The 17453-nt window shown below is 41.8% G+C and overlaps 1 protein-coding gene across 2 annotated transcripts in view; it reads left to right on the plus strand.

Moving 5' to 3' along the window:
• The first annotated feature begins 791 nt into the window (after positions 1–791).
• tpst1 (tyrosylprotein sulfotransferase 1) overlaps positions 792–17453 on the plus strand; it is a 28996-nt gene continuing 12334 nt past the window's right edge. For both annotated transcript variants that reach the window (XM_030776875.1, XM_030776876.1), the window contains exons 1-3: positions 792–899; positions 6739–7767; positions 16661–16859. In XM_030776875.1, coding sequence (XP_030632735.1) covers positions 6935–7767; positions 16661–16859 — 1032 coding nt within the window. In that variant the 5' untranslated portion in view covers positions 792–899; positions 6739–6934. The remainder of the gene's footprint in view (positions 900–6738; positions 7768–16660; positions 16860–17453) is intronic.

Raw genomic sequence — 17453 nt, forward strand, 5'->3', positions numbered from 1 at the left:
GGTGGTACCGTCTGTAGCTAGACCAATCAACTGCTTGGAAACAAGACCATTTGCTAATTCCTGGTATTCGTTACAGCCTATCAGGACGTTTCTCTCAAGGCTGTCGTACTAGACTGGAAAAGGAGATGTTGTGTTGCCAAGTTTATTGAAATCCTTCTTACATGAGGAATTTTAATACAAGAGGTGCATTCGGACCCAAAATTCACTGGCCGCTTTTGGAAACAACTTTTGTTTAAGACAGTTTAAATGTCACTCGACACAGCTTTCTTGAGGTGAATGTTTATCACTTTGTGCGGTGCTTGTAGGTGGGCCTAATAAGTGTTTGCATTCGGTTGGTAATTCACGGCATCACCTAACTACCTGGTATGAAGAAATGGCTGCATTTGACCAAATTTTGTTTTGCTTTGTACTTCAAATGACTTGTATAAAATAGATGGTTTAAAACCGTCTGTTTTATAAAAAAAATAGTATACAAATTACCAATATTTTCTTTAACTTCATTTTGGGGACAATGGAAAAACAACAAAGAATAAAGCTCTGTAAATGTGATCTGTTTTAATCCAACTGCGATATAATCTAGAGAGTGATTAACTCATGCGTACTGATCAAAGATTGCGATATATCGGTGACTTGTCAGTTTGGTGCGGCAGTGAAGCGGAGAATTATTTTGCAACCGGTATCAGTTAATGGTGATTTTTCAGTGAGATCTGGCAACCCAGCAAATGTGACGCTCGCTGTGATAAATTTCTGTAGAGAGCAGTATCTTTGAGTGTCGCATTCAAGAGCGCCGAGCGGGGCAGATCAATCAAATGGAATGTTTGGACATCGGTATTCAACGGCTCGGACCTGTTTCCTAACCACCTAGTCGTCTCCTTCCTTCGCTGGATCGGATATATTAGGTATGTTTACATATTGCAGTCTAACATAGTGTAAATGTTACACTGTGAATGCCTGTATTTTGCTTCGTTTCCATGAGCTGTTAGAGTACTGTCCTCTTTCCTTTGTAACGTCGCAAAGCAGCTCTCTTTCTGTGAAATGTCTGCGTTTGTATTTAGCCTATAGCTGGAAATGTAACAGTATGGTAACTTTTCTCATTATTTTTGGGATTGTAAAATTATACATATTTGGCACGTGCTGCCCATTAAAACTACTCCTGCACCTTTGATAGCATTCAAGCTGTCAGTTAGGCTCAGCCGACATGCTTAGACGCTGTAACATTTACTGTGCTGTCCAGTATTTCGACGTGAAACCGACATAAAATTAAAGCTACATAGTGGTCGTGGGTTGCTGTTATATTGATGGACACCTTCCGCTCTTAATCGCTTGTGGTTATGTAAACACGAGACTATGGTTCACATGAAATACGCAATTACTGTATAATCTACACAAGATAACACATTTAAGACCTTCACAACAGTGAATTGGATGCATAGGGTCGCGGGAAATAGCGTAAAAAAAATAAAGAAAGAAACGGAGTGAAAAGATTTCTGTTGAGACTGATTCAATGCTGCGATGCCTCGCCTAAATGTCAGTCACTTAAAGATATTAGATTTATTAATTTAAGGGAACAGTCAAGTAGTCAGTCACAGAATAAAAAGAATAAAGACTAATTCTCCTCAGCATTACGACTGCGTGGTTACACATGAAGCTTAGACGTAATTAAATTGACAAAGAGAATGATGGCAGCTGTCACTATTCCTAGAGGAGACTTGAGAGCGATTCTCCTCTTAGTTTGCTCAGGTTCTGCGCAGAGCTCCTATTTTCATCCTCTTAGGCACTATACGACATTTTTCTGTATCGCAAAAGTATGTCTCAACTGCCGCTGCTGTGTGAGACGGTGCCCATAAGCTGCTCCATATTCATTTCGGAGTCAATGGTAAGTTCTCTTTGATCTCCCAAGTCTTTGCAATCTTAAACAAAACACGAACTTTCTTCAGTGCATCTCTGTAAAATAGGATTTACCTTACTGTACTTTGGTGTATGGTGGTACAGCATACGTGCCTCTGATAATTTTGCTGATTTGTAATGAATAGCAAAATAAACAAAAGTATCATGAGTAATTTTTTTATAAGGGTATATAGGTATCTGACATTAACGAAGATATTGTTGCATTTCCGTAAATTAGTCCACGACTGATTCTTTAGTATAGTTCATCTCCTTTAAAGTAGTCTGTAAGCTATTGATCACCATTAATCAAACGAGGCAGGATCGCTGATTGTTACGTTGTTTTGTTTGGCTTTTTAAATCAGGATTAACTTTTTAACCGGCCTCATGAGTCGTTGCGAAAATTTTTTGACTAGTGTCGAAAGCTGCCTTCGATCTAAAATGTAGCTAAACCACCTCTTTTCCAGATGGGGTTCACTGGGTGAACATGGAACACTGCGGTATTGATTACTGGAATTTTTTATGCAACCGCACAACTGCCGTTGTTTGCGAAGAGTACTATTCCATGGACTTTCAACCCACTGCACTGAATGAAACACCAAAAGAACATTACTGACTATTCTGTCCACAGAGAATGCAGGACCTGTGTTGCTAAATGTGCAATGTTATGTGCCCTGGAATCTCTTGAATCGTGAAATCTAGTAGTCTTTGACATTGAGTATTTTCGTGTTCTTACGGCTGTGCTTACGGTGCCCTGAGATTACAGTGGGGAATGATATCTTGTATATCCAAATATTCTTAGAAGTGAACATCTTAAGCTGACAATGGGGACATGATTTTAATGATGAGCTGGGAGACCTGAACAGGGAGACTTGCTCGGTTCTCCAGAGCTGATTAACGAGGTCGTTTGGGAAGCTATAGATTTATGTTGTTCTATGAGCTAATGAGTGCCCCCCCCCCCCCCCCCCCAAAAAAAAAAAGAAAAGAAAAAAAAAAATCTAAGCTTGCTGAAACCTGGTTACTGAACAGACTTCAGATAGCATTCTCTTGCAATTTTCTAACCACTGTCTATGCTTCTAATTGTACTGTGTATCTATTACTTTAGGGTTAATACATGTCTGTATTTTATGACAGCTGAAATGAATTTTTGGAAAAATGATACGTAAAGCCATGGTCCTCCTGTTGTGCCTGTGCAGTTTTGAAATGGGCTGCTTTGAGCTCTCACCAGTGAGCTGACACACGGGAAATGCATTAGCTCAAGTATTAGGAGGAGGATAGCATTTTGCTTAAGGAGTTAAGCACTTTAATTACTTGAGGTTGTGCCTATCTATTCCTAGCTTTACCACGTTTCCAGTTTAAAAGAACTGTCAGGCAGAGTTACGTCATTTTTAAATAATTTGAATAGGGTTTTTTGTTGTTGTTGTTGTTTTTTCAATATAGCCAACACAGAGATTCCTATGTTTGTGAATGCCTTGCTCTTAATAGGTTTTTAAAGACTGCTTGTTGCTCTCGCTCCACTGCTGAATCATCAGATTTTAGATCATATTATATTCTCTTGGGGCCCTGGGTGGTAATGGTCAAGCATGCCTGTCTAACTGATTAATTAAACTTTTATGAGAGAGAAGGTACCTTTGTTAAAGTCCCATTGGAAACCTGTAAGTTAATAAAAAAAAGGGTCGTCTTTTCAGTCACCTATACATGGACCAACCAATTTTCCAGCGTTATTTTTTTATGATACTGTAATTAATTATACTGAATTATTTGAAAGCTAACAATATGAAGATGTTCAGTTGGGTTCACCTCAGATTAACTTTCTCAACCAGTGTATATTGTGGTTAGATGATAACTTATCAAAAATGTTGGGTGAGGTAATGTTTGCAATAAGACTAAAAGGTGTGTTTAGGATTTTTGCTCATGGAATGCATCACTCACTGATTTTAACTCTGATTTTAAAGAAGAAAGAAAGAAAGAAAGAAAGAAAGAAAGAAAGAAAGAAAGAAAGAAATAGCTTTAGAAATTACTGAAATGGCTGAGTATAGTGTCTTTTATCTTGTAGTGACAAAAACATCCTAATGTAATTATCTTCACCGATTTGTTTTGGTTTTTCTCTTCTGATGGATATTCACCAAACTATGGAAGCATCAGTTCTGTGTGTTTCTAATTAAAGACTGCCAGATGAGCAGTCAACCCAAACCTGAATAATGTACTGATGTTTAAAAGTATGAGAACTGTACCCCAGTTAGCATGAAAGCAATGGTGTAACTGTAGAAAAACCTAGCTCAACAATGCTTTCTTCATTCTAGAGAGGAGATTCTGTTTCCTCCCCAGCCCTGTAGGTCCCCCCTCCCCCTTTACACCAAAGGGCACCCTTCACAGCTTGTCTGTCCATTCCTCTTGAAGTGTGCTTCATTATTAAGTGTTGATGTGGTCTGGTTTCAGCATTGGTCCAGAGAGGATTCCCAAACGGATCAATGGCAAATCCAATGGAGGATATGTGTAACAGAAGTGTAGAGGCCCTATTAATTTAATACCAACACATTCTTGATTTCAGTTTCGCAAAGGTGAAACCTGAGACCAAATGTTGCTTTACCACCACAAGTAGTAATTCAGTTGAGTGACTCTCAGCTTTGAGACTTGGTGTTAAAAATATGTACATTTTCTGGTCTAGATTCTGTTTGAGAGAAGATATGTTTCCTTCTATTCCAGTGCTCTTTGTGTTTTCTGCTTATTTATCCTGAAATATTAGTAACCACTTTCTTTTTCTTGGATGCTGAATGTTATGAGGATTCAAAAGTGTTGGGTTTGGTGAACTTGTCTTGATAGATATTTTTGTTCACTTTTACACTTAGGTTTTGTATGCAGTTGATACAATAGGCTTAATATGTTGTTATACTTCGAAGCTTCAGATTTTAAGAATCAAACTGATATCTGCAGTTCCACCGCAGGTGAAATTGTCATGTAAAGCTGTGATGTAAAACAGCTGTTTAACTCCTTGTTGACAGTTCTGTACCGTGTTCGTTTTAAGGACTCTCAGTGTGGTGTCAAAGTGGAACAGATGGCAATGTAAAACAAGTACATCTAACACACTACCAGTTTTATTCTGGGAAAGAGGTAAATGTACGAACAGCATTCACTTTGTCTTACTGCACTGCAAGCTCATTAAACAAGGGTTAAAAGCTTGGAACCCACATTTTCTTCCTCTCAGCAGTTGCTTGTGGCCAAGAAATTTATCATGTACAAGGCCTCTTTCCATCAAAGCGCGGGTCTCCAAGCATGCTGATATGGGAAGGCCTTGAAACTCTATTTTTAGTGATTTTTTTTTTCTTTTTTCTTTTTGTTAGCGTCTCGCTCCTTTAACCGAAGTGGTTGACAAGCTCTTGGGATGTAGCTGTATAATAAGGACAGCTCTGACATGGAACCGAGCCCATAATTAACACCTAGAGATGGAAGCAAGAAACACAAGCGTGGGATGATGACAGCTTTTACATATTTCTCTTGCTTCCACTTTCTTGAGCTTTTTCTCTGTGGAAAGACTGTGACTGCATATAGGGTTTATTGTGCGGTTTGTTTGCGTGCATTTGGTCCTTGTGAACGCTGATGAGAGTGGTGAAGTTGACAGCTTCAGCACGGTGGGGTTTGTGTCAAGCATTCCTGATGGATTCAAGTAATTCCTCAAAATGTCAGAGAAAATGGAGTGAGCGAGGGCGCAATTTTTTTTTTTTTTTGAAGCGCCTCATCGTTGAGTGCGTAGGTGTTGTCCTTGACTACGTCTGAACCTCTCCCACCTCCTCAGCCTCTGCTGAATACAAATCAAGGCCTGTGGAGGCAGACTCTGCCTCATGCTCGACCCCCAATAGCAGTTTGCATCAGTTTACCATCAGAGAACACAGCCATATGTGGTCTTTACTCATTCCATACAGACGGTCATGACTCTTCAAATCAACAATGCCATCTGAAATTTGAAGGCACAAGGTTTTCTCTCTCTCTTTCTCTCTCTCCTCTCTCTCTGTTGCTCAAGGACAGTCAACGTGAATGACATTGTTGAAATTGCCAACACAACAACATTCATCACTGGACATACACTGGGAGTTCCACTTTGTTAAGCAGCTGTACTTCAGAACAGAACTGACTCTTTATTTACGCAAAGAGTAGGCAACAGCAAGCTGAAGGCTTCCAGCTGTGCCATGACGTGCTATGATTTCATTTGACTCTTCATCTTCCTCTAGTTCATCTAAGTTCACACAGGCCAGAGCGGGTTCCCAAGGACAGCCTATTGGTCGAGGAACAGCACAGGGAAAACCTCTTAACAAAACCAGTGAAGGGGAGCCAACGTTTTGTGGTGGAGTTTATGTGCGGCGCTTGTTGTGTCAGTGTTAGATGTCTACTCCTTGAGTCTTTGTGCTACTTAGAGCAAATTAAAGACTTCAAGGTCATACATCTTGTTCCTGGTAGAGCTGACTCCTCTGCATATAGAGAGGAAGAATTTAGAGGAGGAACATGAGTCTAAATGCAGATATTCTAGGAGATCTATTTCTTATTTTAAACAAGTTCTTTCTGCTTTGAACTATGTTTGTTGGGAGTCGTATTGACTAAATATACAATATGATGCCGTTCAATATTTTTTGCCCTGTCTCTCGTGTACTTGTTGTTCCATTTTAGTTTCTCATAAATTGTGTGTTTCAGTTAAATCCAATTTTAGGCCAGCTTTTTGGTTTTTAGGTTAATGGGTGTGTTTTAATGTGATTGCTGTATTGGCCTGAGATGTATGACGTGAGGAAATGGCCCTGTGGAAATACTGTAATTTCTCTATGTCTGAATGGATGACAAGTGTCTTTTTTTTGTTGTGTTTTCCAGGCCTCATGGAGCTTGGCACTCTACGAGAACTGCTTGTGGCAGATCGGAGTCTCCACTCCTCTCCTCACGACCAGTCCTGAGTAACAGGTGTTTTTCTTCTCCCTCCCCTTTCCCCCCTCTTCCATCCTTCTCTTTTGCCGTTCCCCTTCCCTTCCTGCCCTTGGCTTCTTCGCTGGCCCTTCCTCCGTGCCCTGAGATGATTGGAAAACTGAAGCAGAATTTGCTGGTGGCCTGCTTGGTCATTAGCTCTGTCACAGTTTTCTACCTGGGCAGGCATGCCATGGAGTGTCACCATCGCATCGAGGAGCGAAGCCAGCCAGTCATGGGCAGCATCCGTGCCACTTTACGCACTGGCCAGAATCTCAGCAGTCCTTTCATTTACAACAAGGACATGCCTTTGATCTTCATTGGAGGCGTGCCTCGGAGTGGCACCACACTCATGAGGGCCATGCTGGACGCCCATCCGGACGTGCGCTGCGGTGAGGAGACCCGTGTTATTCCCCGCATCCTGGCTATGAAGCAGATGTGGAGCCGGTCTGGCCGTGAGAAGATGCGCCTGGATGAAGCTGGCGTTACGGATGAAGTCCTGGACTCTGCCATGCAGGCCTTTCTGTTGGAGATCATTGTGAAACATGGTGAGCCAGCAACCTACCTGTGTAACAAAGACCCATTTGCGCTTAAGTCCCTCTCATACTTGGCCAAGATCTTCCCTAACGCCAAGTTCATTCTGATGATCCGAGACGGACGAGCCTCGGTCCACTCCATGATCTCCCGCAAAGTGACTATTGCGGGTTTCGACTTGAGCAGCTACCGGGACTGCCTTACCAAGTGGAACCGCGCCATTGAGACAATGTACACGCAGTGCCTGGAGGCTGCGGACAAGTGCTTACCCGTGCACTATGAGCAGCTGGTCCTGCACCCAGAAAAGTGGATGAGGACGCTGCTGAAATTCCTTGACATTCCATGGAATGAGGCAGTCCTGCATCATGAGGAACTTATTGGGAAAGCTGGAGGGGTGTCACTTTCCAAGTAAGTGGGAATTACCTGGTCATTCATACTTCATCCCATTCCCTACAATGCCCCTGCCTGAAGATAAATGGGGAATGACTCTTAAAGCCACGCAGTGTTTCCCATACTGGTTAGACTGTCCACAGTGTTGAATGTCTGTTTTTTTTCTGTTTTAAGTGTGAAACAAGTAGCTATTATTCAGATGTAATTACACGCCAAAGTAGAACATGCAGTGAAGCCCAAAAAAATCCAGAACAATGACAGCCTTGGTCTATGAAGCACAGTGCACTATCAGGGTCAGTTTATTCCTGCTCACTTATCATATTCAGTCAAGGCTGTCTGTGCTCTCCTCTCATATGTACCTTTTGCAGTATTATCTGCAAAATTCCAGATTCTGCTTACTGTATTTAGAAACACATTCTGGAAGATAATACATTCTGCTTCTATATTAGAAGTATGACTGGAGGGCAATGTTTTGGGAGTGAAGCTTCATTTACACAGTCATGTTTTACGACATTTGTTTCCTGTTAAAACCTCAAAGATGTTTGTTGCTAATGAGTGTTGAATTAGCAGAAAGTTACAGAAGACTGTGAAAGATGAATGTTCCAGGACGGTTCTGCAGCATTCCTGCTGCAGTAAAACAAGTTGTGGCTGGTTCAGATCTTACTGGCACCTTTCTGTTACAGTGTAAGGATTAGCTGTACGGTTTCACAGTGAGAACACTTTTCTTTATGAGTTTGTGACTGACATAATACATGCTGTATTGCACTTATTTCACTTGAGGTTAAGGTTTTTTTTTTCCAGCTCAGGTACCTTCAGCTCTTCATATGTTACTCTCGTATGGGAAACTCCAACCAAGGAAGTTTGCTATGCTTTCGTTAGTTACTTGTACTCATGGGAAAAAAAACATCTGTTCATCACAAAACAGTGCAGGTATAGCCACACTGGGTATAGCTGTGGCTGGCAGCCCATAATGGACCATTATAATCTTTGAAAAGCAGTAGGCTCATACTGCACGATATGAGGAAGATCTGCGATGTGCGATAATATTGCGACAACGATATGACAGGCGATAAATAAACAAACATTGAAGTGTGCATATTAGCTATATAGATCCTGTCTTTATGCTTTAATAGGTACACTGCTAACATAGACCCCAAACATTGAATGGCCTTTGCCCACTGGATAAAGAAATTAAATAAATTATTTCGTACAATGAACCATCGGGGCTACATTGAGGGAAATTTTTGGGGGGATTTTGAGAACAAGGTCGTAATATTACAAGAATAAAGTCATGATATTATAAGAATAAAGTTGTAATTTTAGGCTACGTTTTATTTTAGAGGGGGAATATCAGAAGAGCAGCCTGTGTCCTGCGTTAAAATGAGGAACTTGGAGCATCTTGTCAAATAATATTTTAGTGTAGGTTTCACAAATAATGAAATCTTTTGGCACATCATCACAACATTATCATAAGTATCAGGACTTTGAAAAGGTTGTGCAACAATGCAAGAGACAAACAGCAGTTGCCAGAAGCAGGCTCAAACTGCCATTGGCTGTCTTCTCTTCCATTTTGTTGGTTGCTGATAATATATTTTCCTAAAAACTATGTTTTTTTGCTCGAGACTTTACAATATTGTTCTTGCACTATTATGATTTTTTTCTCGTAAAATGATGACTATTCTCATAATATTACGACTTTTTTCTTGAAATATTATGACTTTATTCTCGTTAAATTATGACTTTATTCTCACAATATTATGACCTTACTCTCGAAAACTATTTATATAATTCCAAATAGCAGAAGTGTTGTTTTTTTTCACCACAAGGTCTTCGTCAACCACATTTTCCTCGCTTTGCTTTCCCTCCTCAGCCATCATGCTAGCTAACCTCGCTGTCGCCACCAAATTGACGCCAATCAATCTGAGGGTAGTTGATGGCTAGCTGGGGCTTCATCTGATTGACAAAATGGTGTGAATGCATGGCCCATGTATTCAGGGTTCCATCTAACAGGTCAAATGTTTGTATGCTGAGTGTGAATGCATGGCACGTGTAAACAAAATGAATTCATCGTGTGTCAGGCAGTCTTTTGCGATGTTCATATCGCGATGACGATGAAAATACAATTTATCGGTCACAACTGAAAAACAGCATTCTGATACATGGCCTTCAGAAGTCATTTAGGACTTGCTTGAGGGATCATGCTCCATCGTCACAATGGAACACTTGAACCGCTCAATGTCCTCCACAGAAATTTGGCTTCCATCTGGTCATTGTCTCTGGTTGGGAACACACACAGGGTTTTAATGAAAAAAGGTCAGAGAGGGTCCACATTTCCTCTCCTATTGTCTTAGGACAGACACCCCTCTTGTGTCCTCTGTACTCCTAAGGTTTTGACACCCCCCCCCCTTATTTTCATTGGGCTGACTGGCATTACCAGCTGTGTATACCACATGCTGTCAAGGGCCTTTTTTTCTCTTCCATTCTCTTTCACCTCAAGTAACTCCTCAAGTTATTCTCAGCATTTACGATACATCAACACATGGGACAAATGTGAGATTTTGGCCAAGTTGTCTGAATAGTTTGATGATCAGTACTTCTGTAAAAGAACTTAGAACAAAAATTGAAACCTTGTGTTGGGGAAACAAGATGACTAGAGCATGTACACACACACACACACACAAATCATTCAGTGATTTTCCAGCCCAACAAATCTGAAATCTGTTGTAGAGCTCTAAAGTCTCTCACAGAGGTCCATTCATTTGTAGATCTCCAACCAGTAAAATCATCTTAGCGGAGTCTTATCCAGATCTGCTAAATCTTTTAAACAAAGCGTTGCACTTTTTTTTTCGACAGCTGAAACCTGTTCCCAGTAATGAGTGACTGTGTCATCACCTCATACGTTGTTGTTCTGTTAATCAGCAGTGTACTCTGTCTCACAGTACATAATGTGAATGGATCTTTAATAGTAACTTTATGAATGACGGTAGTGATGAAACACCCTTTTTACAGAGAGTCCTTTTATGCTATTGTTTTGGCCAATTTTTGCAAACAATAGATTGTGATGAGCTTAGACCGTGAATAATAATAGCTCCAATAACCGTTAAACATTTTTTAGCAATCACATAATGAAGAGTAGATTACGTAACATCACTAGCGTTCAAAGGTCATGGCTTCTAAAACAAGACATTAAACAGACAGGATATAAGCTCTTGGCAGATTGTGTCGTATCATAGGTATTTCCTTTTCAAATGATTTTATAGAATCTGTCCAGTGTCCTAGGAATGACTCTGAAAGCCTACAAAGTTACCTTTGAAGTTATTAGTGGTTCCAGCCAAAAAACTACTGACATCAAAATGACACGCTGCCGGAGAGCCAGACAGTCGAAAGCAGATGTGAATGATTTTGAGCGATGGATGTTTGGGTGGAAGCTAAGCCGCATGTGTTGTGTAACTCGGATCTCCTTCGGCTCTCATCGGTTAAACAAGTGTAGCATGTGTGCTTAGCGGGCTTGGGCACCCACATCGTACGTTACATTTGCACTTGCATTCCTCCGACCCCCGGGTGCTCGCGCTCTCGCTGGATCCGGTGACCGTGATTTGGAGGACGAATGGGAATCGTGTCCATTGATTTCTCATGGTGTTTGCAGGATAAACAGTACACTGGGTCCTTGGAGGAAAGGAGTGAAATGAGATGCCACATACAGGGGACATCTTCCACACCCTTTTATTAATTGACAATGACTCTTTTTTGCTCTTCAGAGAAGTGGTTCTGTGGCGCATTGATTTTTTTTTTTTTTTTCCTCCATCACCTCCTCATATTTATTTATTGCGGCTGTCTTTCCTTGCTTTTCCTTTTGCTGCATGCATACTGCTGTGTCTTTCTCTGTACAAACAACTGTCCAAAAAGTGAACAGACCAAGAGTTCTCCTCTGTGTTAGTTATAGCCCCATGTAATTCCAATCAGGACCTACTTTCAACTTCTGTCCCCCAGTTTGACACCCATGGGACTTCATGCAGTGCTAGCACTAACAGTTTTTGGTGAATGTGGAAGAAAATGTGTGACTCGTGTTGAGTTAAATTAGGTAATTTTGAGTTTTGCTTCTATGCTCTCACTCAAACTCTGTCCAGAGGGAGGACTTGAGCTCTCCTCACACTTTGTGGCAGTGACTACTTGAAAGGTTGTTACAGAGGCCTGTAAAATTAGCCGGGGCTTTTGAATTTTCAAAGTATCTTGTTTTCGTTCTCCCTTGCCCCTGTGGAATGTTGGACTGGTATACCCTGGCTATCTGTAAAAAAAGCCCCTCACAATGGGAGAGAGTAAGGGGTTATCCTGACGATATCCTGTGCATCCGACGAGAGCAAGAGTCACAGAGGGAGGGGCGGAGGGGCGGAGGGGTGGGGGGGGGGGGGGGGGGGGGGGCAGAAGTGAGATGGATGAGAAGGCGCTCTTACTCCTCTGGTCTCCAGACACAAGCCCGGTCGGTCAGCACATGTGTCTCTTTCTCCTCAGCACATTGATTCCTATCAAATATTAATAAAGTGGGACCTTACAGAGCCCGAGGAAGAGCTGAAGACCAGAGCTCTGGACCAGATCTAGCAGGTCCTGTCCACGGCATCACTGTCAACACAGCTGTAACACAGAGCAGAGACACATGGTAAGGGTCAGTGATTTGTGCGAGAGGCTCTTACGATGAGTGTTCTTAATGGGCTTAAGTTCTGTTGCCCATCCGCTTTCAAATTCCATACAGTTACCGTCGTTTTTCACATACCAAATGCGCCAGTGAACAGACGTCTTTGATAGAGTCGATGGAGCAGAACACATTTGATGTGATTTGTGCAAGATATGTCAAATCAAGCCATTTTTGGCAGCCATAGAGATGCTTACTGTTTAAATTTAGTTGATGGTGTATTAAAAAAAATAGGAAGAGAGAGAATGTGATTCTGATGTTATAAAAACTGATCCACATATGGTACGTACACACAGTTCATCACATGTTGAAATCTAGATCACAGTATCATTTTTGTTCACTTGGGAAAAATAAAAATATAAACAGTAATCTTCACCACATGCAGTTCAGGAAGAGGGCTCTTGAGCAGACAGGATCTGTTACACGCCCTTCTACAAAAACAAGACAGCAAAACAAGCCTTCCCTAGTGTTTATCACTCTGAAGCTTCCCATCTGAGTGGCTGATGAAACCCTTTGAGGGGAATTGTGCTATCATTCTTCATTTAGAAGAAGACACGGATATGATTTTAGGAGTAAGAGGGGAGAGTAGGGGGTGGGTGAGGGTGGTTCTGCAGGGCGCTAATGGTTTCCATCCACATCGCTATGATAAACACTGAGCCCCACCCTCTATCCCAGAGGGTACTAACAGTCCATTAAATTTGACCCAACACCTGCAAGAGTGCTGCGTCTCGACTTAGGGCCCTGTTGCCGACGAGCATGTCCTATCTGACTGCGGTCCTGTCAATTTGTGGTTTACCATACAAGCCTGTCCCACAGTCTCTTTGGGGAGGCCACTGATGACCAGAAAATGGGCTGTGGACCATTCCCATCAATTACATTCCCATGATTTAGGTGACTGTGTGCAGGGAAACCTGGCCATTACTTAGAGTAGCAGTGTGCAGCTTGGGGCCTTTCTTATCTGGCTTCAGTAATACAGTAATACATCGCCCCACAGAAAGCACCAGGGCCATTATGAATAATTCACAAACAGCCAGAGGCCATCAAGGCAGCTCTTCTAGGCGGAGGAGATTCACATGCACGTACAAGTCTCTTTCCTGTTTGTTTTTAAAAACCTGTTGTTAGGTTTGAGACAAGGAGAGGCAAGGAGGACAGTCTTCACAGTTATTTTTATGTAAGCGCAGTAGTTGACCTAGAAAAGCCAATTGGACGCCCTGTTACATCAGTGATGATAAATGGTCTGTGTACCTGTTGTTTATGGTCTGGGATGTCTTAATGGTTGTCTTAAGCAGTAGCGGTGTTGAATCATTGTCCGTCTCTCTTCCTTTGCCGCATACATATATTGGCTGCGTTTTGCTTTTTTGTATTGTGAGTTTTTTGAACGTGACTGCACATATGGACTGTGGGTGGCTCAGATGAAGACTGACGCTGCGTCACCTCAAACAGGAAATTATGAGTAAGTGACTGGAGCCCCTTAATTAAAGGACTGGCCAGTCCAGCAAAAATTTGGTTCAGTTCAATTGTCCCTATGTGTGTGCATGCCCTTATTTTTTTTTTTTTTTTTTTTTCTCCTGAGGTTGTCTTGGCACACGCTTATGCCCTGCACTCTGATGAAAATTCCATGGTGCAGAACATTGATGTATCCTTAAATATTCATGCCAATTAGTAACAGCACACCAAAGCCAGGCTGGCTCCCCATTTGGTATTTTTCAACCATAGCAACAGCAGAGCGGTTAAGATGCTCTCTCTGTCTCTCTCTCTTTTCTCTCTCCTTTCAGGAGAGTGACGTGAGTCATCTGTAAGCAGCCTGTTAGAACTGGGTTTTTAAAGCTTCTCAACATGTGTGTGTGTGTGTGTGTGTGTGTGTGTGTGTGTGTGTGTGTGTTTTTATGATGCATTCCCATCAGTTTTTTTTTTTCCATTTGCAAAAAGTATTTGGGCCGCAGCCATTTCTTTCTTTCTTTCTTTTTTTTTTTTTTCTGAAAAACATCATCGTCTCTATCCTCAGACATTTCTTTACAAACTCTGTGAACTGTTCATCATGATGGAGCAGAAGAATTATTCCAGTAGAAGTGGATTGATTAAAAAATGCTTGAGAGGCATTGTCCATGAACCTGAACAGCAGTATGTGACACTCTGGTGGTTTTCAGAGAGAGCCTGTACTGTTCCATGCCTGGGGAGGTAGAAAAAAAAACCCCAAAAAACAAACAGCCAGTTCTGGGAAAAAGAGGGTGTGTGCAGGGTGTGCTGGACCAGACAGAAAGCAAAAATGAAATTGAAAAATTGCGTCAGAATCTGTCCTTATCTGAGGTGTCGTAGTACATTCATATGAACACTTCGTCCTTATAAATGGATCTCATTGTCAATGGAGAGAGGGAGAGAGTTATCCACTTACTAGGGTGGGTTTTATAGAGTGGCTTTCTGCTGCCCTGACCTCATAAAAAAGAACAGGGGTTCCCTTATTTGTTCAACCAATCAGTGTTGTGGCTTAGTAGTGTGGCATTTGCAACTGCCTGTGTTCGTGCTAGTGACTGTAGCAATGTAGCAAGATCCTGCTGACTTGAGAATTGCATACTCTCTCTGTCTCTCTTTCTCCGCTCCTCTTTGGTAGAAACTAGGCAGGGACACAGCGATTGCTCGACTGACTGTTTTTTTCTTTTGGGGCGGGGGGGGGGGGGGGGGGGGGTGGGATATGCTATGCACTAACACTGACTCCCTGGCCTTACACACACACACACACACACGCACACTCATATGCCAGCATGAGTCATGTTGTTGGCCTCACCCCAGTGTTGGCTTAGCGAAGGGAAAGAGTGAAAAGAGAAAAAAAAGCAACAAAAAAACATTGCTTCTATAAGAAACGTATTTTGTATGTCCCTTCATAGATGTGAGAGAGAAACAGAAGCCTTTTCCGCCTGTGGCATGCTGGGGTTGCTTAGTACTCTGTTCAGACAGCATGTCTGGAATGGTGACTCTCTGATGTTAGACGGTGGGGTTTGCTGTAGATCCTCCCGCGTGTCTGCTCCAGATGGGTATTGGCTTTGATAATCTGTTCCCCATCTGGATTTAGTCTCCACTGTAGTGGGGAAATAACCATGAGGGCCTTGGCCTCAGGAACTCTGCCTGGCCCCGCCTACATATCTCTTGCTCTCCCAAAAAAACTGTATGAGAGAGAGAGAGAGAGAGAGAGAGAGAGAGAGAGAGAGAGAGAAAGGAAATTTGTAAGAGAGAGAGGACTTTAAAGGAAAACTGTTCCATTGCCAATATTTTAATGTGAGCCACTGTTTGCAGTAACCAGTGGTAACAAACCCATAATATGTGTTTACTGAATCGTCTCTGTTAAAGCAACAAATCTGCATGGTACACTACCAAGAAAAGGACAATGGTTGGTTTGGACTAATTGTGGAAAATTCTCTTTCTTTGAATAGAAGAATAGCTCTTTTAATGATGCGGCTATTGAGAAGTCTCGACGTACACACACCTGCCCACATACTGTACGTCGCATTAACAACAAACTGACTGACTTTTCAGCTCCATCTCAGTACAAATATTCACAGTATTCAATCTGTCTCCAAAAGACAAACTGGCTAAAGTTGTTGTTTTTTTCCCTGCCACTCTCATAAACAAAAGCTGTGTCCAGTGGCTTATCCGCTTGCACCTTAAATATTTTATTTCAGACTTATGAATAATTCACCTAGGGTGTGACATAATGCTTGATTCATTTTTTATATCAGTGCAAATTTGATTCTGAAAGATTTTATGGTTGAGTGAAGACAATAGCTTTGTGGATCATTTATTATAGTTGAGGTTGCCATTGTGAAAGCTGGAACACACTGTGCCTGGAAGTATTAACACGTCCCCTTGTGCTCCCTCGTTTGCCATCGCCTGTCACTACGGCAACAATTTTATCTGTTTTGTCAAATCAAGAGACGACCCTCTTTATTACTGTCAGCCAATCCGGTTTTAGATTCAGAATATGAAACATGACGTGAGTGAAGAGGAAATGACAGCATGTTGCAAAAGGTCATTTTTTTTTTTCAAACCATTTACAGTGTCTCGTAAATGGAGATATGTCAAGAGCCATTTTTAATTGTATTGCAAGATCCAATTAGGTACAATTAGCCAACCAATTGTAAGGACAGTTTTTAGGAGTAACATTACTCATCTTATTGAAGTCTCCAAACTCTGTGAAGCCCATTCAAATCACTGCTTGTGTTTCTTTGACAGGGTGGAGAGGTCCACGGACCAGGTGATAAAACCAGTCAACGTGGAGGCCTTATCCAAGTGGGTGGGCAAGATCCCAGCGGACGTCCTGAGGGACATGCCTGTCATCGCACCAATGCTCTCCCGGCTAGGGTACGACCCGCACGCTAACCCCCCCAACTACGGCAGGCCGGATCCCCAGGTCCTGGACAACACTAGAAGAGTGAGTAAAAACCAAGAGACTTCTCTCAGGCCTCATCCATTTTATAAGCCAGTTATACAGTTATGAAAGTGGTCTGGTGTTTGTTAACAGCCACATGTGAGCAGTATCTTTGTACTTATTTTTTCGCAGCTGTAAACTATTGTTCAATAATCTATAGCCCTATTTCCCTTTTTGTATACCGCTGACAAACTGCCATTTGAATAGGCTAGTGTTCCAAAATTGGCAGCCCTTGATATTCTGCTATCCTACAGGCTATAATGGCCATTAGACTTTCACACCTATACTTGTCTACGTTTTAAAACGGCCATCTGTTATAAGGGCACGACTTAGTGGCATGCGTAAGCTGTTTAAAAACGTTCTGTAAACATTCTTGTCGGGTCAGGTGACATTCACTCTTAGGCCAAGGGATTTCGTGTCATATCTCTCAGCCGCTGGGTTCTTACAGCTTTTCATTTTTAATCCTAACATTAAAAGGCATTTACATTCCAGCATAACGAAAACCAGAGCCAATAGCCCATTTGTAGAAAAGGACAATTGTGAGCTGTGGAGGTGAGATTTGTTCACACTGCACTGTTTTTGTCAGGATGTTGTGAA

Source organism: Chanos chanos, chromosome 6 (assembly GCF_902362185.1).
Source record: "Chanos chanos chromosome 6, fChaCha1.1, whole genome shotgun sequence".
In the NCBI taxonomy this organism is placed as follows: Eukaryota; Metazoa; Chordata; class Actinopteri; order Gonorynchiformes; family Chanidae; genus Chanos; species Chanos chanos.